The sequence below is a fragment of the Haemaphysalis longicornis genome, unplaced genomic scaffold (assembly GCF_048455015.1).
Source record: "Haemaphysalis longicornis isolate Haplotype H1 unplaced genomic scaffold, Haemaphysalis longicornis Haplotype H1 scaffold_3, whole genome shotgun sequence".
NCBI lineage: Eukaryota > Metazoa > Arthropoda > Arachnida > Ixodida > Ixodidae > Haemaphysalis > Haemaphysalis longicornis.
The window spans coordinates 86,198,532-86,222,266 of NW_027526335.1; the positions used below are offsets into that span (position 1 = coordinate 86,198,532).

A 23,735-nucleotide genomic window follows, 5' to 3' on the forward strand; every position below is an offset into this window, starting at 1 on the left:
TGAAGTGCAAAAAGCAAGGTAGAAAGGCGTAATACTTTTTAGTCATGCTTTTTATGACAAATGAACAAAAAAAATGTTTGCAAACATCCAGCGTATCAAGCGCGTTACTATGCGCAGTGCGGAAACATTGAAATCGCCATCCTCAGTCGCATGCTCAGTCGCTCGAGCGGTCGCTGTCATGTGGTTGCCTCGGCGAGCGACTTCGGTTCGGCGACTGCGGATCCTAGTCGCGTCGCTCGTCGCGTCGCTGGAAAAATCGCTGCATGTGGTTAGCGCTAAAGGTTGACTACGACGCCCAGCGCGAGGCCGTCCAGCAGACGTTGGTGGCCCTCGAGCGACAGAGGCCGAAAGCGCAGCCCTGCGAAGGGGCGGTGCGAGTAGGCAGCTGAAGCCGAGCGGCCCGCCAACGTGACGTTTAGTCCGCGTCACAACTTGCCGGAAATAAAGATGTTGTTTCTCTCTCTCTCTTCAATGTTGGCACGCAACTAAGAGCGGATAGAGTATTCATAAATAAGTTTGGTGCTGACGCCGCGTACACTCTTCATATAATTCAGAAGTGGACCCGCGGACCTCAACGACGGGAAAATTGCCCTTATTGCAGTCTGGGCCAAATGATAAATTTACACCATCTCATTCTATGGCGGATTCTATGGCGTCACACCCCGTTTACCTTCTCTGAAATATCAGACAATATAGACAGCGCTGAGCGTCTTTTGGAGCTTGCTAGCTATGCAATAAGGAGTGGTCTGGCGCGGTTATAGTCGGTCACACTGACTGAAAAACTGTTAAGCGCAACTAAGAAATAAAACTGATTCTACTGTATCCCCCCTCCCATCACAACCCCAACCACCACCTCATTGGCTTCCGCCTTCCAGCTGCAACACACCTCGAGAGATTCAAATATTCAAAAACTCGCGCTCGCTTGCAGTCAAGCAGAGCCCAAAACCGGAAATACATTTAGTAATTATGCAATAGCTAAGTAAAAGTAAGTCATTTAACCACATAAAATAATAGTAATTTTAATACACTTAAATTGTATTGGTATATAACTGCTTTCAACAACCTCGGAATTTTTGTTTCTTTAACAAAGCCGTGTGGTCGTTGTTTCAGCCACAGCCACATCGAAGACAAGCCAGCCTTGCGCGGGCGCGGTGCCGTGCTGCTTCTGCTGCGAGCCGTGAATTTGTGTTTGAAATTAGGCTCGAAACTGTTTGTCTTTGGCCGATACGCCGTGATCAGCGGTGCACACGTCTGTGATGTCGCAGTACGCCAAAAGGATGGCACTGCTGAGTGCGCGCATCTTCGGCGAAGTGTCTCGCCCGACCAACAAGAAGTCCATGCGGGTTGTGCAGTTGTTCAGCGATCTTCCGCACGACCTGAACCCCGAGGTGGTGGCCTGGTACCCGCCCCACCACCAACTAACCACACTCATGTTTCGCCTCCGCATGCATGGATTGTACAGAGACGAGCATCAAGATTTCAAGGAAGAAATGATTCGTCTTCGAAAACTGCGAGGCAAGGGGAGACCGAACAAGGGCGAAGGAAAGCGTGCAATGCTGGCGAAGAAGTAGTGCGAGTCGCAGCATTGAGCTAGGCATTGTATAAAGAACTGCAACCCATCAGTCCCTTTGTTAGTAAAAAAGAAAAAAAAAAAATATGACCGGGTTATTGACAAGCGTGACCTTGTTTATTCCCCTCGTCGCGTGGTGTTTGGCCAGTCACACTGAGTCACACTATGTTCATTTTTTAGCGTTGCTCTCCGCACACTTAGCGGCCGCATTTCGGTATAGTCAGTGTGCTCAGGTGGGCTTAGTTTACAGCAAAAATGAATGGACGGCATTCATTAACATTTAAAAGAACTCGTGCCGCAGACCTTGGACAACTTTGTAGGTGCTGCCCCACAGCGTTTGTATGTGCTGTACGTGGAGTGCTATTTTTCAAAGCTTGAACTAGTGTGCAAATATTAGTTGAGATTTATCGTAATTTTATTACCGGTTATCAACAAGCCGGTATGCAAAGCCTGCTTTCATAATAAGACGCTGGCGGCGCTTCGCCTGGAGTCTCGTGGGACAACGCAATTTTGAGCAAAAGCTTAAAAACATTCAAAAAGTGCAATGCTGATGAGGTTTTATCTTTTTTTTTCACTGTAGTCATTACTGATTAAGAGCATTTTGTGAAGTCTTTAAGCTGCTAAGAAAGGGCAGTGCAGAGAGCTCGAGTAAAATCGATGCTGTACGTGTTAAGCCAAAATTCAAAACGTAAATGCGCTTTCTGTGCCTCGAAGATTGCACAAGCAAGTCGTGGATAGCAGCTGCCGTTAAATGTACATCGAAATTAAAGACTCGTTTTTTGTTGATGAACTATCTCCCTGCAAGACCGGCGCTATCTATCATCCTGCAAGCCTGCAAGCATGGAGGAAGAAAAAGCCTGCAAGTACACAACGGTACCCATCGTTGTGGTGTGCCACCACTTAATCGGTATTTATTCAGGGCAAATCTGATAACCACCCCTTTGTGCCACTTTTGCCAAGAAATTGAATCCGAAGAGCATTTCTTTCTTTTTTGCCGCCGATTTTCCAACCATCGGAGAAGGCTGCTGGAGATTCCCCTGCTACGTCTTGGACTGCCTTTAACTGTACCTGTGCTTTTGTCGTTTGGGGGGACTAGTCTGGGCCGATGCCATAGGGACGTGTGCAACGCCATCCACTCCTTCATTTCGGAGACAGCTCGTCTGCAGTGTTAAAAACATTCCGATTAGGCTGATTTTTACTATAGTTTTCCTATTCTTCTCTCTGTGTGTTTTTTTTTTCTCGTGTTTCCTCTCTCTCTCTTTCATTAACCTAGACCAAATTCTTTCTTCTGCTCCATTATTTTGCCTCGCTTGATTTATTCTATTGAAAACATAACTCTTCTTGGCCAATCCCCCTAAGTGGGTATGCGCCATTTTTCGGGCCACCACCACCACCATTACGCAGACAAGCAGACGTCGTTGGTCACGTGCTAACATAGGCCATAGCCTCGTTCCCAAAGCGCTAACATAGGATATAGCCTCGTTCCCAAAGCCTTGTAAGGTTCATGGTTCGGCGCAGGTTCGGCTAGGTAGGAGGCAAGGCGTAAAAAAATGCAGGAAGCTGTGTCTGGCGTTTGCGCAGTGAAATTCGAAGTGTCCTTTATTTAAGGGTGATCGGATGAGTTTTTCAGCAAAGGAGGAGTGCGCGATCAGTGCAATCACTTTCGGGCAGGGAAACCTGTTGGGCTATTGGGTAACTTCCGACGACGGCGAAGTACCGCAACATGGCAACGCTGCAAGCAGATGTGATGTCCGAAGCAAGAACGTTCGTCAAAAACGCACCACTGACACTACCTAAACGCCGTGAGTAAAAGAGAAACGTTTTCCGGTGCTCTTACGCAGTTGCTGGGGGCCATTGTCAGGCTGAGTCAGTTCCAGCATGATGGCGGTTTCCTAAAGTGTTTACTGGTCGCATAGCCTGGGTACCCAAACTTGCGTTATTCAGAGCACCAGGAATTAAAAACGTTGCTCCGGAATCGAAAACAGCCAAAATCAAGTGCTACCGCCAAATCACACTTGCGCCTAGTAATGCAAGGAGGTAGCGTCCAAAAAAATTGATGGAGATTGCGTGTCAATTGCCCGCCGCTTGTTTCGCTATCGTGGCTTGTTTATGGGACTTTTACGGCACGTGCCAAACCGGTAAATTTGAAGGAAAAAAAAGTGCTTTTCAGGTAGTTACCTGTATTTTCAATGTCGCGAAGGCTTCTGTTGCGAGTTTATTGACGGCACCCTTGGTATTTCCTATTGGAAATGCTCCGGCCGGCAACAAAAAAGAACCACCTCTTTCACCGACCTTGCGATACCCGCGCAATCGGACAACATCGAACACAGCCGCCCAAACCGAAAAAAATAGACCTACTTTGGGATCTATTGTCTATGCCACAGCATTTACCGCTGAATGCGAAAAAGCGTTGTAAGGTTTTTTCCCAAACGAGGTCAGGATGCCGCCTTTTTCATAACGCAGTGTCTAGAGTGCCGTCCGACGGCTGTTTAGCTGGGCCTTGCAGTGCCGTCCGACGGCGCTGCAAGCGTATGTTCCCGTGCCGTCCGGCCGGTCCGGCGCTTGAGCGGCCCCTGTACAGACTCTCAGCACATGGCCGGCCTATCCGAAAGAAAATAAGTTCCTTGTGAGTTATGACGCACCAGCCAGCTCAACATCGGACGCTCACGGGTGGTTATATAAGCCGTCCTGTTAATTAATGTATCCCTGTGAGCAAGCGAGCCGAAACCAAGGTGCAATGTGCTGGAGACTTACACGTCACGCGACGCCGCAAACCGATGAGGCGGCCTTCGCTTTTCGTCGCTTTGCGACAGCGGAGCAGATCGCTCGTCCCTCGTTGCGCGACGACATCGCAAAACCGGATAGTTAATCACGGCTGCAGAGTCGCCTGACGTAGCCGGTTTGTTTACATCCGGAATGCCAAGCGGGGGCGAGCCGCCGTCCGGTCAGAGTTTGCCCAGCCCGCCAAGGCTGGCCCGCTGGGTCGGCAAGCGGCGTCCCGTGCTCACCGGCTCATTGGTCAGTATATAGGAGGCTATGCTTCAGCGTACACATGTTCCAATCGACGAACAGCGTGGGACTCATCAGTGCGCAGAAATATTTTTGACTTGTCAAAGCAAGTCATCTTTGTAAGTAGCTGGATGCATATCGGGACGGTAGGCTGACTTGCAGCCTTGTACCTCTATCGGCGAGTAGTAAACATCCATAGAGTTTCGTTGTGTGAAACTATGGTAAACACCGTAGAGTTCGAAGGTGCCAGAACTTCTGGGTGTTTGAAAAGAAGCGAACTTTGCGGTCTGGGATGCAGGCCTGTTGTGGCGTGAAATTAAGCAAACGTGTGTATTTCTTCCTGCAATAATATGCTGAAAAGTGGCTGCTTGAGTTCATTATTTTTAACTCTTCCTGCAACCCGCAATGCTCTCGGTGCTATTCCAGGTTAGTAGCACGTGTTTTAGAGTGATTTCTACCTGTTTTTGTCGCTTTCGTGCAACATCATTTTCTTCGACTGCGAGTGGTTGAAGCACCAAGGAAATCGTACAGGTCGGGTAACAGCGCCACTTAATTAGACTGTAGCTAAATGCAGTCGCATCACCTCTCGTTGTGAGTGCGAACACCATCTCATCTCGCGACATTCCCAGAGCCCAAGTCACTGGGTGAGCGCACATTGCACCTTGGTTTCGGCTCGTTTGCTCACAGGGATACAGTAACACGTCTTATAACCACCCGCGAGAGTCCGATCTTGAGCTGGCTATAGTGCGTCGTAAGAAACTTCTTTTCTTTCGTATAGGTATCCTAAGGCGACTGATGCTCGAAGGCGCCGCGCTGGCCGTGTGCTGAAAGCATGGAGGAAAGAAAAGTTGCTGAAAGCTCTACCGCTCAAGTGCTGGGCCGACCGGACGGACGGCACGGGAGCATACGCTTGCAGCGCCGTCGGACGGCACTCTGGACACTGTGTTTTCATAATGATGATCTACAAAAGAGGTGGCTTGAAATGAAAATATAAATATAGCAAGTTCACATGTATCGCCTAAAACTGGCGTCATCCAAAAGGCGAAACCTGTGCAGTCTGGTGCTAATTGCTGCCTCACCGTATGACCTACTGTTGGCAGGTTCTACCTGAAGTCCACGCTGATGAAGGGACTTTAGTTCTACGTTTCCAGTTTTTACTGCAGCTTTCTTTCTATCTCGCAGCTAGACCAACAACGAGAGTGAGGAAGGGGACTAAGGGTATTAACATTATAAGTTGGCAGACTTTTGAATCCGAAAACTATGGTTGCACAGCAGTGGGAGGATTGTGCAGTTACTCGGCAAGCACTCCCAAATAATGAAAAGCGAGCTACCTCTGTCACTGAAAAGAATATTGTACAACCAATGCGGGCTGTCAGTGATGACATTATGGAGTATAAGCTTGTCGCCTTATATCCCTGCTCACAGGCATTTTCAATCCGGATTGAAGTGAAGCGCGATTTACTTTTCGAGCGCGCTCAACGCACCACTGCTGCTACACGGCACGTTTCAATCCCGATTGAAAATTTGCACCGGTTGCACTCTCGTACGCCAGACGGCGCCAAAAATGTAATTCACGGCCGGCGTCTAGTAACTTTGCGTGGTCGTAGGTATACGTAACTATATAAGCGTTACTGCATGCTTATTTGGATCAAGTTATTTGATACCATTTGTGGCATCAGTAGAAGTTGTCAACTTCGGTGCTAGTAGTCAGCGAGGACGAGAGTACCAGCGCTTTCGTCCGATCTCGCTTGAAAACCTTATTTGCTCTTGAGAAACTAGGACTGAGTTCGGGCGGGATCAGGCTTGATCACAACTGAAACTGCTGTGTAGGAGCGCTCGATCCGGATCGACTCAATTGCGATTGAAAGTGCCAGTGTGACAGGGGTAAAACTAAACTGGAAAGAAGGCTTTGGCTGACCCAGCGTGTCATGGAATGAAGGATCGTAAGAGTATGCTCAAAGATAGGAAATGAGCTTCCTGGATCAGGGAACGAACTCGAGTAAAAGACATCATAGTCCAAATTGAGAAAAAGAAATGGATTTGGGCTGGCCACATAGGGGGACAAAATGACAACAGGCAGACCACCAAACTAACTGAGACAGGTCTAAAAGAAGGGGAAGGCCATTGACTCGATGGAGGGTCAAAATAGAGAAATTTAAGGGTGAAGAATGGACTCGAGCACCCCAGAACAGGTGCAATTGGAGGTCAATGGGAGAGGCCATTGCCCTGCAGTGGACTTGAATATGATTTGCACAGTTGGGAAGAAATGATGATACCTTCAGTGGCGTGAGAGATGGTGATATTGCACCTGTTCCGTTGCGTTTTTGAAAAGTTGCCTTTACACGATGAGGCTACTCATGTTAGTGTGGAATGGCGTAAGAAGCGGGCAAGAGATGGTGATGCACACCAGAAAATCTTGATGACAGGGCTGCTATTTTGGGAGGGCAGGGCAGTTAGTCAAGTCTTAACTGTGCCAGGCTAAGGTCAAATTATGCTGTAAGCTGCATTACAAATTTATGTGATGCGCTGTTCTGAATTTGCATTTGTTTCATAGTGTGCATTCGAGTGGGCACAATCAGAAACTACTGTGGGGACAAAAGAGAAGCTTTCAAAATGGGCATTGCCACTATTGAGTGTCGCAGGATCCTGCCATAGGGCCTGTAGACAATCCATGCAGGGGAGGACCTGGCATGCGTTTAAGAGGGCAGTTTATTGGAGACCAGAACAGGATATGTGCTTGCATTCACAAAAGAATGTGATTGGCATCTTATTATGTAAAGAAAGAATTGCAGACCGGTAAAGGCAGACCGGTAAAGGCAGACCGGTTTACTAAACATTGTATAAAAGTGCTAACCTGAGGGCACTTGGCTTTCGTTGGTCAATGGTCAAGGGAGCATGTTCACCTGTTTTTGCTTGTACTACATTGTAGTGCAGTTTCTTCATTGGCATTTGTGCCATTATTGCTTAGCAGACCCTTCTTCCTCACAGCAATGACCAAAAGGTATGAGTACGTTGGAGGGCAAATGACTGAAGTTCTTTGATGGGCAGCTCCTGTTTAACATTTTACTAGGGGACAATGACCTGGAAGCCGAAGCGTATCAAGAGTGGCTGGCTGCCAACGACCAGCTGCTCACGTTCTACAAAAGCAACAAGGACCAGCTTGACGACATCGATTATGGGAAAGTAGCAGCATACTTGAGCTCTGCCGTTGCATCCTGCTTCCTCGGCACATCGTGGAAGGTCTTTGCATCTGCACTGGGCATACCAGACTCCCTACTCGAGGTCATTGCTTCTTTCTTGACTTCAAAGCATTTTCATCATTCAACTACGGGTGTTTTGTCCACGAGAGAGAGATTAAAAGAGGAAGGGTGGAATATTGTTATGTAGAGAATGTAGTTACGTTGAATACCAAAGCCCGCATTTCTGATTTTGTTATAACTGGTTAAGCCAGGTGCGTCTTCATTTATGAAGGGCTGTGTGTTAAAAGCTCTACGGTTTCATTTCAATTCATTTGTTTTACTCTCACGGCCATTCAGGCATTACATAGAGTGGGGTAAGTAGAAACAAAAATCAGTGCACAACAAACAATGAAGGGATCAATAAAAGAGATTCGCGAGTGTAGACTTGAATTTCTGCAGTTCACGCGTAGAAAGGATGGCGGCAGCAAGGCTACTAATGGGGAGGGCTTGCCATAGTTAAGTGGCCAAGTAGCATTGGTGGCTATATACCCTTTTCATTCTGTTTTAAAAGGTGCTGAAATTTCTGCGGCATCTTTCGTACTTTTGCGGCGTAAAACACTTCCAACAAACCATTGACATAAAAATGGGTGAAAATTCCACCAGTTTAGTCCTCAGATTTGCTGTTTTCCACCCACTTATTTTTATTTTTCTTCCTTTCCAGCCATTTATTTATTTATTTATTTACAAAAACCTTACAGGCCCCGTAGGGGCATAGCATAAGGGGAGACAGACAAAAAACAGTAAAAGCAATACCAGAGCAGCTAAACATATCAGAGTCCTTCAATGCTTCTCTGGTCATGAAACTCCCGGCCGAGTTTCGTACGGGGACAAAGGCTACCGCGAGGGGTGCCACCGCAGATCGGAGGGCATCGGGCGGCGGCCGCTGCTCTGTAGCCAGACCGGCAGGCAGGAACGTAGTAGCAGCATGCCCGTTTGCACCAAATTTTTTCGCCACTCACAAAATGACAAGTCCATTTGAGCAGCCCACGACACGTAAAGCGAAAGCGCACTGCTGATAAGGCGGCGAGCATCGGTTTTATCTTGCTCCGTGGTCCGTTCCCTGCCAAACACGCTCTGACCAAGCCCCCGGCTGCGCTCCAATCAACACCAGTGCCGCGGTGCGGCAGTGTACGAAGCTCTCCCATAGCGTGATGGCGAAGTTTCACTACCAGAAAGGCATTGAAGGACCCTGATAATATGTACCAGGTGTGGCTAACACTGCATTTCGAACACCAGGCACAAAAACACAAGGACGCAATATACTGCCAAGATGTAACTATAGATTATAAGGTGCAGAGCATACACAATACAACTTAACAAACTACTTCACAAAAATACGTCAGGCAACAAAAAGTCGGTGAACAATTTAAGAAAGTAAACCTAAGAAATGACTGGTTGCACGGTGGTGGAAGGAGGCATGGTTTAATATGGAAACAATGTTATTGGGCAAATCGTTCCACAGACAGATGGCACGTGGAAGCGCAGAACTATTGAAAGTTAATGTATGACCGAAAATGCGCGAGTAACTGAGATTGTTATGCGAACGTTTTGACATGCGCAATGGTCTTCCGAGAGCAAGGGGCCTATTACATAAATGTACCTACTTGTGAAACAAGCACAGAAGTGCAATGGAATGTCGTGCATCAAGTAAGGGGATGTCATTATCATGTTTAGTCTGGGTGACGCTGTGAGAATTCTTATAATTGAAAGAAATAAAGCGTGCTGCTCTGTTCTGCACAGCTTCAAGCATATTGTTAAGATATTTTTGGTGAGGTGGCCATACAGGGCTAGCAAATTCCAGTTGAGGACGGACAAAAGTAACGTAGGCGAGTTTCCGTACGCTGTTGGGGGCATTTTTTAAGTTTCTTCGTAAATACCCCAGCGATTGCAAGGCCTTGGCACAAATGGCGGTGACATGGGAAGCCCATGACAGGTTTGAAGTGAAGTGAACACCGAGGTATTTATATGAAGTTGCTTCAGAGACAGGAGAGCTGTTTAAAGAGTATGTGAACTTAGAATTGGCATGCTTGCGACTGAAAGAGATAGCTTTAAATTTAGATTCGTTAAGAAGCATTTGCCAGGTATTGCACCAACTTGAAACAGTTATGAGGTCATTTTGAAGAGCAATGTGGTCATTAGTATGGGTAATGTTACGATATAATATGCAATCGTCAGCCATGGCACAAAAATAGCTGAATGTATGACATTTTGGCATACAATAACTTACCCCAAGTATCCGCAATAACCCCAGTTGTCTGCTACCACACCACGCGTCTTATATCGGGAGTAACTTCGACACTGTAGAACTCAAGTTGAAGTCATTTTATTGAGAGGTATGATGCGTGCTTAAAAATACGCTCATTTGGGCATCTGTCGTGACCTATTGTTGTCGTCATTGTTGACATGATGGCGATGGTCGTGATGTGTGCACTGAGATATGTCACGGTACATCATAATTGGGGTGAAGGTTCGTCTCCGGGATAAAGGATCAATCAGTACACCCACCGCATGTCATTGTAATCTGTTTTCTTACGTGTGCCTACAAAAGATGAACCATTCCAAAATTTTTCATCTAATTTTGAAGCTCATAAGATTGGCAGGAACAGTCCTCATTCATCTATGACAGGGAATAAATGAAAGGGCTAGGGACAAAATTTGGGGTTTTAAGACAAAGTAGAGGCATATTTTATAAGTGCAGGCAACGTACAGGTTGTACAGGATGCTTCACATGTACTTGTGTGATAAGCATCACATAGGAGCAGTTTCATTTTTCTTTCAAAGTCTGCCTTTTAGGCTTGCACCTGTTGACAAACAAGAACATGTGAAAAAAAAAAAAAGACAGGCTGGTAGTTGGCGAAACAAATTTGTCTGTAGTGAGGGGCATAAGAATTTGGAGTAAACGAGTTTTGCTGCACATATATGTGTGTTGATATATGCTACTCTCTGGGAAAATAAAAGTGGAAAAGAAATGGTTTGTGGCCGAGTGTTGAATATCATCCAGCTCACTGGGTGGGCATTTGTATAGCTGTCTCGGTGCCTTTCTAACGTGAAAGACATGGCCACTACCTTCCCCTCTGTTGCCTGTGACAGGGTGTGGAACAGCGTGCCAAGTGGGCCAAAGTGGAGCCCCTGCAGCTGGCCCTGCAGGAGCTGTACCCTACCCTGAAGGCCTGCTCGCGCAGCTGCAGCTTGGGCCACCTGGTGGAGGTCCTCAGGGAGTCTGGCCGCTGGGACGTGCTCAACAAGATCCGGCCCCAAGTGCAAGGTGTGCAGGGAATGGCACCAAAAGGGGCACTCTGATCGGATCGGAACAAGCACGCGCAGGGGGGGCTCTTCAATTTGCAGTGTCTCCTCAAAGGCCAACTGCACTCAAATTTCACCGAGGCCAAATTTACTTTGAATGTACAGCATGTACCACCAAACCAACTGGTAGCCCTCTGAGATTAGATATTGTCGTTTAAAATAGCTCCGTCGCAGGCGACTGCACTTGTCGGTGGATCACGCAAACAGTCGTGAAGCGGAACTAACACTGCGGCCGGCCCTGCGCTTTTTCCTACGACCAGCCGGAAGAACTGGTCGAGCTCCACTGGGTGCACTTCTTCCAGGACTACGGCCAGGGCATTGCGTGCAGGTTTGCCCTGGGTGGCTGGCCAAACGTGTTCCGCTGCTCGCTTGCCGGCTGAGCCGACTGGAGCGTCACGTCAGCCTGGCTGTAATGGCCGCGCTCTTCTCAATTTTGGTGTTAAAATAATTTTTCATGGCCGTTTGCACCGCGTATACGCGTATTTCAGCTGTCGTATTTTGTATCTTGCAGTCTTTATAGGCAGACCATATGGAAATAATGTTTCCAGGAGGCTTAAATTTTGAGTGCAGTTGGCCTTCAAGACTCCTGGCCTGTGTCCCCTCCCCGTTGACTCCTCAAGAAGCACTCCAACATTCATTTTTCTCAAAAATTTTTATGGTGTGGAGAATCCTCAGACTGTATGTGGTGAGTCCGGGACTGTAAATCAAAGAGCCCCCCTGTGTCCTTGATTGTGAAAGTGTGCTGCAAAATATGGGCATTTAAATGCTCTTAACACTTCCCTGCTCACTTTAAGAGCAGTGATTTTGGGTAGTCTAGCAAATATTTTATTCCTGGTCGCAAAAAATATGTAACACATAAGTCCATGGCATCGAAATGCAGATGGGTAAATTTCCTTTGCAATGGCAATTGTTTCAAACAAGAATATTTGAGTGAAAAAGAAAAGAAAAAAAAGGCTGTTCAGAAAAACTTTGCGACAACCACAGAAAATAAGCAAAAACGTAGGTGTTGCTCCCCTGAGAAGAAACACAAAAAAATTGAAGATATGCATTTTGCACACATACTAGCAGTGCAGAACTCCTGCAAATATCAAATGCCTAACTGTAAAATTTCTTTCTTAATTAACAAAAAAAAATGTGGTTGATCCCTCTTTTATAGGAATCCGTAAAACACAAAAGTGAGATGTGCGTTCACAGGAGCAGTTGAATATTTATTCGGCGCTGATATGAACTTGCACATCGCTATTTATATTTCGTCGGTATGGCACCGTCAGACTTATCAACATTAGACACTGGATTGCACGCGCCGGAGCACTGCGTAAACCCGAATGAAACCACACGCGCTCGCAAACCATGCGAACAAAACTGAACGGGTTGCCAGCGAATCGTTTGGTGAAGTCAGAGTACGCAACAGCGAAGGGAGCATGATTTGCGGGGCTGTCTTGTGGGTGTGCGTGGCGAGCGACAACCTACTAGCGCGTCAATTTCGCAAATGTGCAACCACTGTGCCCCTGCTCCGTGTAGTGTACGGCAGACGGTTGCATTGCGACGAGCTCAACTGGCGCCAACTGTTGGCACTTATTATTATCGTGATGCACTACTTCGCTTCACCTCTCATAGATCGCAGCACCATCGAAATAGAGGAGGTTATAGGAAAGATATATGGCGTGTTCATACGGCTATCTGCGCTTCAGTTCGTAGCGGAGTCGGTAAAGCGCCTGCACCTCCCGTTGCAGCAACAGAGCACCCGGCCTGAATCCTGGCGCAGCCGCGTTTTTCTGCCGATGTCATTTCCATGACGGATATGACGTCAGTCAGATCTTTGTGGATCCCGGCATAAAACACTTAAAACAAAAAAGGTTCAACTTCCAAATGCATTGTTCGAACTTCATGATGCATATTCTTCATTATATATGAGCTGGGTTGCTTTGACCAAATTGCCTCTTGCTCTTCAACAGTACTTCTCAAGGAGGCAGCGTGTCGGACGGCTTGCTTGAAGGAGAGGGACCACTACCAGAAGCTCGAGACAGTGACGTATGCGCCTTCATCTGAGGAGTCGTTGCTGTGCTCCAGCCTGGACTCTGGCGTCTGCCTCAGTGACGTCAGTGCCAGAGACAGTGTCATCATCGCTGAGGGCACTGGAAAGCAGGCAGCAATGCCAGTGCCACCTGGCACAAAGAGCAACGGCTTTGTCCCCGTGGCATTCTTTTCTCGGCCTGGCATCAATTCGCCACCTTTGAGTGAGTGTGGTTTCTTACTGAGAAGGCTTAGCCCACAGTGTGGCACGACAGACAAAAGAAAAAAATACAGCTCTAGACACTATAAAGTGCAGAAGCGAGTTGCCCCTGTGCAAAGAGAGGTTACAGTGCCGCGAATGCAATTGTACCACTTTCGGCAGTAGCATCTGTTTATCAACGCAGGAAATTCCGAAGAAATGGGAACATGTGGATGCGGGTAAATGCGTGAAAATGCTGCGATTAACTTGCATGCACCAAAGGCTCACATGACTATGATTGCCGTATAACGATTTATAGTTCGTTACAAGCATCGTTCATGAACACCACATCCGAGCGGTTGGATGCATGATGAGAAATTTTAGGTAATATGAAGTTGCATGCTTCTAGTGATGTCATTGGTAATGAGGAATTTGTTGCCAGAGTAGCAACAACAAACATGTTTACTTCTTGTCTTTTATGCTGCAAGTAGTGAAAATTTTAAATGCTAAAATGAAGTTTATTAAAGGGGAACTGACACAGAAGTTTTTTGTGTTATTTATTTATTTTTTTTTTTTGCAATAAGTAGCCAATGACCTGCTTATCGCGTTTGGAAACCTCATTTCCTTCAGCATGCGATGGGTGTTTAATTAGAGACGTTGTTAATGCGGCATGTCGCAGTTTCGGTTTCAGCGGGTACTGTGAAGTGGAAGATTTTGTATAAACAAAGCTGTCCGTGTCACCATCGGAGGGATATCACAGGGCCGAGCTGCCGTAGCACTGTCGATTCTGTGTCGGTGGTAGTTTCTGATAATGCCCTTGCGTACCAATCTCATCAGCCGCTTAATAAAAAGCGTCTGTGGATGTGATGCAGGCGCTGCGAGTGCAAATTGCTGCTGTGGAACGACGTGTGATGCTCGAGGCAGTAGGTAGGGAGGTGTGCGCTGGGAGCAGCCGGCCGGTTTTCCTGCAGGTCTGCCTACAGATGTTAGGCTTAGCACTGCAGCGGATATTTGATTGCCGCTCTCGTAAGCGGTGCAGATAAAGATTTTTAATGCAATTTTCCATGACATCATTACCTCCTTTCTCGTATGTGCAGCTTTGCTTGAGACTTGAGTCCCATTTAGTGCAGCGGTAACAAGCTATCACTCGAGCTACCTGCGCTGGCCTGTGCCACTTCGCGGCCGTGGCCGCCGCCCGCGTAGCGACCGTGCTGGGGGTATATATACGTGACTCCCTCAGTGCACGTGTCAAGTGCCTAACACGTTTTCGCATCCAGTGTAATAAAAAGTAGTAAAAGCAGAGGGCCTGGAATCGCTGTAGAACTTGGGTCGCGGCCAGCTGCCCGATGAGCCAACGAAATCTACGCGCCTCTGACGCCAACGATTGGATTGTTTGTAGCTCGAGAGCAAAAGCTCTGACACTCATCGGAGCGGTGAGAAACGCCGGCAGTTCGGAAGTGCCAAAACAAATTCGTGACGAGTTTGGGTGTTGTTTATTTACTCCACATCCAAGTAGATGTTGATCTCTGGCTGCTCGGTTTCGCTGAGAAACGCCGGCAGTTCGGAAGTGCCAACACAAATTGTGACGAGTTTGGGTGTTGTTTATTTACTCCACATCCAAGTAGATGTCGATCTCTGGCTGCTCGGTTTCGTTATGCACACTTTAAATTGATTTTAAATATGTTCTAGGCTGTATTTGCCACTGGTATTTTGCAGATGATGTATGTGTATTCCCACCAATCTATCTTCCAAGTTATCTCACCTTCAAAATTTTTTGTCAGTACTCCTTTCTTGTCAATTTTCATGCATAGTGTTTATATATTTGTGCAAAGGGATGAGAAAGTAATGTAGCATTGTAGGATGCATAGTGTGTATATATGTGTACGAAGAGATGAAAAAGACAAAGTAGGGTTGTAGGGTACATAGCCAACACTGGCTGCCACTAAAATTTGTAGGAAGTGATAGCACCAAGTGAAGCACTGTGATTGGGGCACACAGCGTCATGCACCTGGGGTTTAAGGAACACGAATTGCCTGCGCACTGCCTCCTTCCTTTGAGAGTGCACCGAGATTGGCCCATTGCAGTCACCTGATAAAAGCCAGGTCAGGGGCTAATACCCCTATCAAACATGCCTTTTTAAGTGCACTTCCACAGAGTGCACTTGGCTAAAATGTCATTTGGGAGCAGCTAAACGGCGAACGCGAATGACACTTCACAAGGAATGCACTTCAAGCTGAGTGTGTCCCCGTGTTCCCCAAACACACTCTACATGGGCCGGCTCGCCGAGTTAGTAATCTCGTGAGCAGAAGTCCGAAAATCGGGAAAAATAACATAAAACTGTGAGTGTTTAATGATAATTAGTGATGTTAAAACTTAATTATAAATATTTTGCTGATTTATTTTTTACAAAAAGAGAAGCAGCGACGAAAAACAACAAAGCAACCTCTCTCTCAATGACGTGCCAGTGCCGGCGCCGCCTGGTGGGGTTTTGCTCCGTGGCGGCTGTTCACCGTGGTGTTCTCATTGGCGGTTTTTTGTGGCCCTGTGATTTTATTCCCGCTTCAACCTTCTCTGTTATATTCTATTGTTTAAGATAATTTCCCCCAAATGATAATGTGGCTGATATTCACTGCGCAGTGAATAACAGTGAAGATATCAGTTCAGTCACTGTCCGACTCCGTTTTTCGTGGACTTGTGCGAGGCGTCCCTTGTGATTTCGAACAATGCAAACACAACGAAATGTTTACATAATTTCTCACGGGGTCAGGAGGGGGAATATCAAGTAATTTTGCGTAATATTTACGCCGGCTATCGTCACTGACATCATGGCCAAGGGCCCCTTTATTTCATCGTTTAGCAGCGCGCAGCCAAAGTATCATTCGCGGAGCCCAAGTGCGCTCTGCATAAGTGCACTTACATAGGCACGTTTGGCAGGGGTTTAAGTTCCACTCTGCATGCAGCTTTTGCCTTGGGAAGTAGAGTGTCTGTTCTGTGGCAGCATGTTGGTATAAAATGATGTGAATTGTGTGGTAATGAGCCAAGTTGAACGTGTACCCTGTGGACATAACTTACTTTTCTAATGCACTGTTCATTGCTGCTAAGTTTTTCTGAAGTTTATCCTTGCAATGCAGCAGTGTGTACCTGCAAGTGTTGCCTTGCTTTGGTATGAATGCGAGCACTTTGATAATGTTATTGTACTAACCAGCTGCCGTCAAATTCCGCTGTAATACACTAAGTGGCAGTTTCAGTTGCTAGCCACAGTGGCTGCATGTCAAGTGGAGATGAAATACAAAGAAAAATATCGCTCATTCGCAAGGTTTCGGCTCATGTTAATGGACCCCAGGTAGTCATAATCTGTAGACTTGCCCTGAAGCGTATGCTTTGTAAATATGGTATAGCTTGTAATCGCTGGCGAGGCGCGCGTGCAGGCAACCATGTGAGTGCACCGTCACTGGTTACGTTGGGCTCCTCGGGGTGGCGGTACTTGCCCGTGCTAAGTACATGAGATGTGTTAAACGTTCCAAACTCTACCCCGCCGAATGCAAAGTGATGCATCGCCTCTACTCCAATGGGAGTGCGATTAGTAACATCTCTGTTGACACAACCGTTGAGAATCGGGTTGATACACAGCAGAAGATGCTTGCCGGTGTTTTTTTTTCTGCGGCGTGCGGGTGCAGTGGCTAGGGTTGCCACCTGCCCGGTTTTGGACCGGCCCAACCGGTTTTTTAAACAGCGAGCCGGTTGCCAGTCCATACTTGAAACCGGCCGTCATTGGCCGTTTTTTGGCCCTCGTGACGTGATTATGTCCGTTTTGGCGTTTTATAAGCGTCAATTCAACAACTAAGGCCACAAATGTGTGTCGACAAGCTGCGCAAAGACACGCGAGCAGAGAAAATACGCGGGCGAGCGCGCTGCCTGAGATGGAGGGTGACCTAAGGGAGGAACAAAACAATGAAATGCTGCCGCCGTGGTCAGCAATCGCGAATATTTTGCAGTGAAGCACATACAGAGCAATAACCAAGCTCTCAATTACTTTCAGTACAAACGTTATCTTGATTTCTCTCTAAGAAAATGCTACAATAAATGGCACTGCATGTCAAAAACACGGTGTCATTTTTTCAACACAAATTAAACCTCTTCCCTGAAGGGCTTTTTTTTTTTTTTTTCTCTCTCTCTCTCGGGGAAAGGTGGCAACCCTAGCAGTGCCACAAGCCGCGCCATGTCCGGGTCGCTTGAGCCAGTCATGTCCGTAGCCGTTTCCACTGTGGCCAAGTGAAGAAATTGGCAGCTAAACTTCTCAGTGAATACCACCTATAGCCTCAGTGCTTTAAACCAAACCTAACTGTATCTGAATAGGATTGCTGGAGAAATAAAAGTGTGCCTTGTGTAACCTAGAGATGTGTAGATCAGTGAGGCTGCATTTTTTTTTTTTTGCTTGATTCAGTACTGCGTGAATGCTGACTGATGGCTCCTGTTGTTTGGGTGGTGTTTTGTAGTCCCGAATGATGCCAGCCTGCCCTTTGCCAATGGCAGACAGGACCTGGACTCGGAATTCACATCTGCATCACTGCTTGATCAGATACTGCCAAAGGTGAGCACATTTTCTTTGTTCATGTTATGGTCACTCGTTAAAAACAACAAAAATAACATAAGTGGTAGCATGCCAAGTGGTTAGACTGTGAGCATCAGTTTACAGGTTTTAATGGTACTGCAGCCTACTTGCAAGGAATAACTTTTGAGAAAATGGCAGAGCGCAGTGTTTTTACAAGAAATAATGTACCAACTAGCCCAGAAGCAAGCTCTCATTAAGAAGAAACTTTGATTGCATGTTCCTATCTTCACACTTGCAATTCAGTCTTGGGACAGTTTTAGCGAAGCAAACAAACATGCTTCAGCAGATGTAACGAATGTTTCGGGGGGAAGTAGGGAAATGAAATCGAAACTTTTTTGCATTTGCGAGGGAATCAAGCTGTAAAAGCTCAATTCTTAGCTACTGGCAGGAGCGTATTTGCGAGGGAATCAAGCTGTAAAAGCTCAATTCTTAGCTACTGGCAGCAGCCTGCGCCAGCATTGCCTGCTCTTAAGCGCGATTCGGGTCTAACTGAAGTTTGCTTCACCTCACCGCACTTTTGGCGGCTCTTCCAGCCTTCTCCGAAGCACTGTTTTGGCAATCAATTGTCATTCTCTCTGCTGCCATGAACAGCATAATGAACAGAGTCCGAACTTGAATTGGCGAAGGGGAAAGCCTCAAGTGCGCTCACTTTTCATCCTTCCAGGCCTCCATATGACTCCTGATTAATTATAAATCATTGAATTTGAAAATTACTTAAAATTAAGTAGTTATGATTCATACCTGGATTTAATGCCTGACTAGCAAAAGCATTTGGTTTCTCAAATCTGGGCTTGCCACATGCACTGCACGGTGGTGACACCTAGGCACATGGCAACAGGCGCACCGAGAAAGTGTACTTGTGCTAAACTATCGACAGCTGCTGCTGTGCAGTATCATCATGGTGTAGGGGTGCGCTCAGAGAAACGATGGGCCTCCTTCGAGGTACTTTGCATGTCTGGGACACGTGCCAACAGCACCATGATGATGTAAATGACAAGGCTGGCTGACTGGGACTGTACAATGAACGCAAAGAAGGGGCAGGTGTTGTTGCCGGACAACTGAAGCACTGGTCACGTGAATGCCAGCCAATCTTGGTGCCATCGGGTTCGTTTCCTGCCACCGAACAGAGCTGCCAAGATAAACCGAAGACTGATGGCAAGCTTCACCAAGTCCACTGTCACCGTCGTGTAATCCAGTGCCTCCTTATTGACCTGCCGCCCACTGAATCCCCAATCCGCAATGATACTCCACTGTTTCGAGGAGGCAGGTTTCTTGTGGTGTGGCAGAGCCTGTATCATGAGCCAAATGTCACCGTCTGACATTGGCACTGCCTGCAGCAGACTATACAGCAGCAGCAGTGAACATTGGGCTGCTTTAGCCCTTTGATGCCCAAAACTTTATTGTTTTGCTTAAGCGTGTGAGAAGCTTTTTATGCTCTAAACGGACTTCTGACATCACAAATATGAAGTAAGAAAAAAATGTGGTTCATTAGGATGGACACTAGGACGCACTGGGCACTGAGAAACACTGGGCTCTAGCTGCCCATATATCACTTGAACAAGAGAGTTACCTTGATTGGCATGATTTATGCTTCAAGTGAAGACAATAACGTAAAGTTTGTATTGCTACCATTTGTAATAACAACAAACTTGCACAATTTCGGTTACCTGTCACTAGCCCATTGAGCCACCTGGGCTCGATGCGAGTTGACACGCATAAACAATATCTTTTTAGCACGCGGAAGTACGTGCTGCCCTCTCTTGTTTAATTTTTGAAGGTCCGGGATCCTTTGTCTGTTGATAGATGGTGTAAAATGTCGAAAAAACCACAAAGTGCAAGAGAAAAAACAACATTGTTTGAGTTTCTCCTGAGCAACACTGGGCATCAAAGGGTGAAGAGTCTGTGAGCTAAGCAAACCCTATTCGAGATGGCTTGGTCTATGCAGGTTTTCTTTTTGTTGATAGAGACCTTGCTGCCACTAAGGATCTATTAACCAGTGAGCATTAAATTGGAATGGACTTGGAAGGAACTGCTGATGTTGGTGCTTCAGATGCCGATAGCAAGGACAGTAATTGTGCCCTTGCACCTGTGACTGCTACAGCCACTGCAGCCATTTGCACATGGTGCCCTCAATTGGGCATCGGTTCACTGATGGTTTCAAGGCATTTGTTTTGTAATGCACTTGTAAAGGGCAGTTGGGTGCACTTGAGTGCTTTTTTTTTAGCTAAGTGGGGTGTTCTGCTTGATCTCATTTATGCTTGAATTGCTGTAGTTCTGATGTAGAAGAGCAGTTTTAAATTCCTACCAGCGTAGTTATAACCAGGCTGGGCTGTTCTAAAGTGTCGATGAATGTACATCAAGTGTAAATATTAGTGTTCTTCAGGAGGTGGCATTATAGCAACACAAACATGGTGCAGAATGCTGAAGCAGTGCAGAAATAGCAGGCCCTGTGTAGCAAGGCCTGGACTGTTCATAAGCTGTGCAAGCATGTGCCACATGTGCAAGCGTGCAAAAAAAAAATTGCACTGCTGATGGGTGTTTCGTGTCTGTGTCCTTGCATGTGACCTATCAACTCTGATCTCTGTCCCTGCCAGGTTGAGCCTGACAAGCTGACTGTCCTCGTGAGCCACCTGGAGGAGGACACCGAGCTTGCTCGCGAACTGGCCGGCATCTTGGAAACTGAGCACGGCTGCTACGTCCTCATCCAGGCTGAGATCCTGCCTGGCATCCACACAGATCCCGCTCTCATAGAGGACATTATTGAAAAGGTGGGTGCGGGGCAACAGGTCATTCTCTCATCTCTGATACTAGCCTGGGAACGGTATGTTTGGCACGGGTGTGACCATGGAGAAAGATGTGTACAGGCCGTGAAACTGTACCAGCATTCATGTTGAAAATGGTGTGTGAAGTGGACAAAAATGGATCAGATTGTTAAGCCACCTGGTGCAAGGCAGCATAAATAGCACTTCAGTCAGTATGTGTAGTGTGTTATTAGGGCGAGCAAGGGAAAACAAAAAAAGGAAACACCAGGAGGCATTGACTCTGGCAACCCTGTGACAAATTGCAAGAGGGGCAGCATGCGATGTGGTCTTATGGTACTACAAAAATTGTACAAAAAAAAAAGGATGCCTGCAAAAAATGCAGAAAACAATATGCCTGCTTATTGCAGGAGTTTATTTTAACTGAAAACATTTCCACAGCGCAGCTTTTCGTATCTGCCTTAGAATGCGTCTACTTCGAAGAAACGATGTACATATTGTATATTCACATGCAGCATCCATGTTCCTGTAAAAGCCACACCACCAGCTTTCTGAGGAAAAGAAAGGGGAAAAAGAGAACACTAGCCGCAAAAATGGTTTCAAGAGGATTGGCGGCTCTATCTTCTGTGTGGTGCAAGGACTCCATGAGTGACGTACACTGGGAAGTGTAATTGGAAGCATGTGCTTATCTGGGCCATTTATCCCCCCGACAGGTAAACGCCATCGTGCCACTGGTGTCGCGGGCGTACCTGAACCACTACGAACATGCGCGGCGCACGACGGACCTCAGCTCGGCGGACAGCACGCTCACCTACGAGGTGTACTCCCTCTTCCTCCACCGCCTCGTGGCCAGCTCGTTCCGCTACCACATGCTGTTCCCCGTGCGCACGCCCGACGTGGAGTACCGGGACGTCCGGCGGCACCACATCTTCTCAAAGTCCAAGGTCCTCTGCAGGGAGGACATTGTCCGGCTGGTGAAGACCATGCACGACTGCGAGAAGTACAGATCTGCAGACCAGAGGAGGGGCTCGCGAGTGTTGTCCTAGCGGTGAGGGCGTTGAGAGACTTTCTTGTACAGTGCGGAGACGGCAGGTGCTGCTGGTAGTCTTGCTCTCTGCACGTTGAGGGTTGCAAGTGCTGGTCAGTTGTATTGTGAAAGAATCGGTATGTGTTGCATGTTCTAGTGCCCAGACAAAGTAAGGGGGCACACTTGTCCTGTTTTCAGGCTTGTGTGTACAAAGAGCATTTGATGAATACAGTCGAACCCGGATGTACTGAGATCCGAAGGAATCGTGAAATACAGTAGACTCTTGTTAAGACGAACTCAAAGGGACTGAAAATTTGTTCGTACTATCAGAAATTCATCTGAAGTGGAGGTTTTTTGCATTGTGGACATTGCAAGAGAAAAAAAGTGTTGCTTATCTTAACCATAGAGTTCGTCTTAGCCAGAGTCTACTGTAGTTCGATATATCATAAATTCAAAAAATCTGCAGAAATTCAGAAAATTGTCCACTAATACGTAGCATTCTTATGCCGCTTGTCTAGAGTGTGAGTTCTTTACAGCCAAATTCTTTCGCTTCTCTAAATTCTGGCCGACCAATTATCTCCATTTACACTAATAACGATTACTGGTGTTACTTCTGCCAAATCTCCATTTTTGTGTGAACGAAGAGCATTAGATACACGGCTTGCCATTTCCCGTATTTTTACATATTTTTCTTATTTTTGGTTTCTCAAAATTCTGTTCGACCAGTTATCTCAATTTACGCTGTTTTAACGCTTAACCCTTTCGCTGTCACCGACATACCGGTACATTTTTACATTTCCCCTCCATAGTGTCACTGACGTACCAGTACATTCTTCATTGTGCGTTAAATTCGCGCCCTGGCCCAAAACTCGCGCACCTGGACTGTTCACGACATCTACGAATCTTTCTAGTAGCTTGTATTTTCACTCACAAGCTCTTATGACAATATATTGAAGAGTACGGAGCGACTGCACCCACCCTTCGTTGGTGGGGGCGTGGTCGCTCCGCACGATGTACTCTGTCAAGATGAGTGACCATGTGGCACGCGTGCAATTCCGTACGGTGCAAGGGCTGTTGGGCTATCCGCAACGAAGTGGTGGCGAGTAGTGTGCTATTATAGGTTTTTCTTTTGATACTCTGTTCACGCATCTGCTACGGCGCACCAGGTTAGCCCAGTGCGCAGTTGCCTCTTCAGTAGACCGAAACATGACTCCATCGCGGTTTTTGCTCACTCGCTGTGCCCTTACTTGCTGCTGTCATCAGCAAACGAGGTTGTTGCATCAATGTGTATCCCCTTTTTATCTGCCATCGTGATTTTGCGACGCATCATTTCTGTGCATTGTGCGGGCTGCCGAAAGGGCTCCCTCCATGCGCGCGATTACTTTCGGATGGCTGACTGCGTGAGGCCTTCGACTGGGGACAGGAGTGATGGTTCTACCGATTCCGATCCGAATAAGAGCCGAGCTCGGATTCGCATTCTGAGAGTATCTCATCCGAGGAAGGGGTGTGAGTTCCGCAGCGTCAGATTCTGATGTTGAAACGGTGGGGTCGTCGTCGCGGAAGCCTGCACGGCGAACTGAAAATATCTGGAAGGAAGGCGATGTCTCTCCCACACGCTTTCCTTTCGACACGTTACGTTCTGGATGCTATCGTAGTCAAATAAACCACTGTGCTCCTTCCCTGATATTCGGGAAGCCAAGCCGACACTGGGGGTGCGTCACGGCCCAAAAAGTCACGCCATATCCACGGAATGAATGATGATAAGTGGGGCGAAGCTCGAGAGGGGGAGATCATCGGTAACCGTAACTCTCCCGTGAAAGTTCGCCCATTACATCATTAAGAAAGACGTAAGACTGTGTGCGTACATTGTACAAATCAACTTTTATTTTCGGAGTCAATGCTCCCAGGCCCAGACCTGGTGAAAGACCCTGCGCCATCGAGGACTACCCCGCACCTCCACCACAATTTGTCACGTAGGATGGGACACAACGGTAAAGAAAGAAC

General features: G+C 47.0%; 1 protein-coding gene across 1 annotated transcript; it reads left to right on the forward strand.

The window, feature by feature from the left end:
* Nucleotides 1-3,021: 3,021 nt before the first annotated feature.
* Nucleotides 3,022-23,415, forward strand: LOC144174770 (uncharacterized). Its single transcript, XM_077703646.1, has 7 exons — nucleotides 3,022-3,372; nucleotides 7,650-7,861; nucleotides 10,909-11,083; nucleotides 13,077-13,358; nucleotides 17,830-17,924; nucleotides 20,540-20,713; nucleotides 21,418-23,415. Exons 1-7 carry the CDS (start codon nucleotides 3,294-3,296, stop codon nucleotides 21,748-21,750), a joined length of 1,350 nt encoding a protein of 449 aa, XP_077559772.1. The 5' UTR covers nucleotides 3,022-3,293; the 3' UTR covers nucleotides 21,751-23,415.
* Nucleotides 23,416-23,735: the final 320 nt, after the last annotated feature.

Excerpts from the sequence above, each read along its gene's own strand:
- LOC144174770 (XM_077703646.1), top strand. The coding sequence starts at position 3,294 with ATGGCAACGCTGCAAGCAGATGTGATGTCCGAAGCAAGAACGTTCGTC. Across the intron at positions 17,925-20,539 it reads TTGATCAGATACTGCCAAAG|GTTGAGCCTGACAAGCTGAC; the intron begins GTGAGCACATTT and ends TGTCCCTGCCAG. Across the intron at positions 20,714-21,417 it reads TAGAGGACATTATTGAAAAG|GTAAACGCCATCGTGCCACT; the intron begins GTGGGTGCGGGG and ends TCCCCCCGACAG.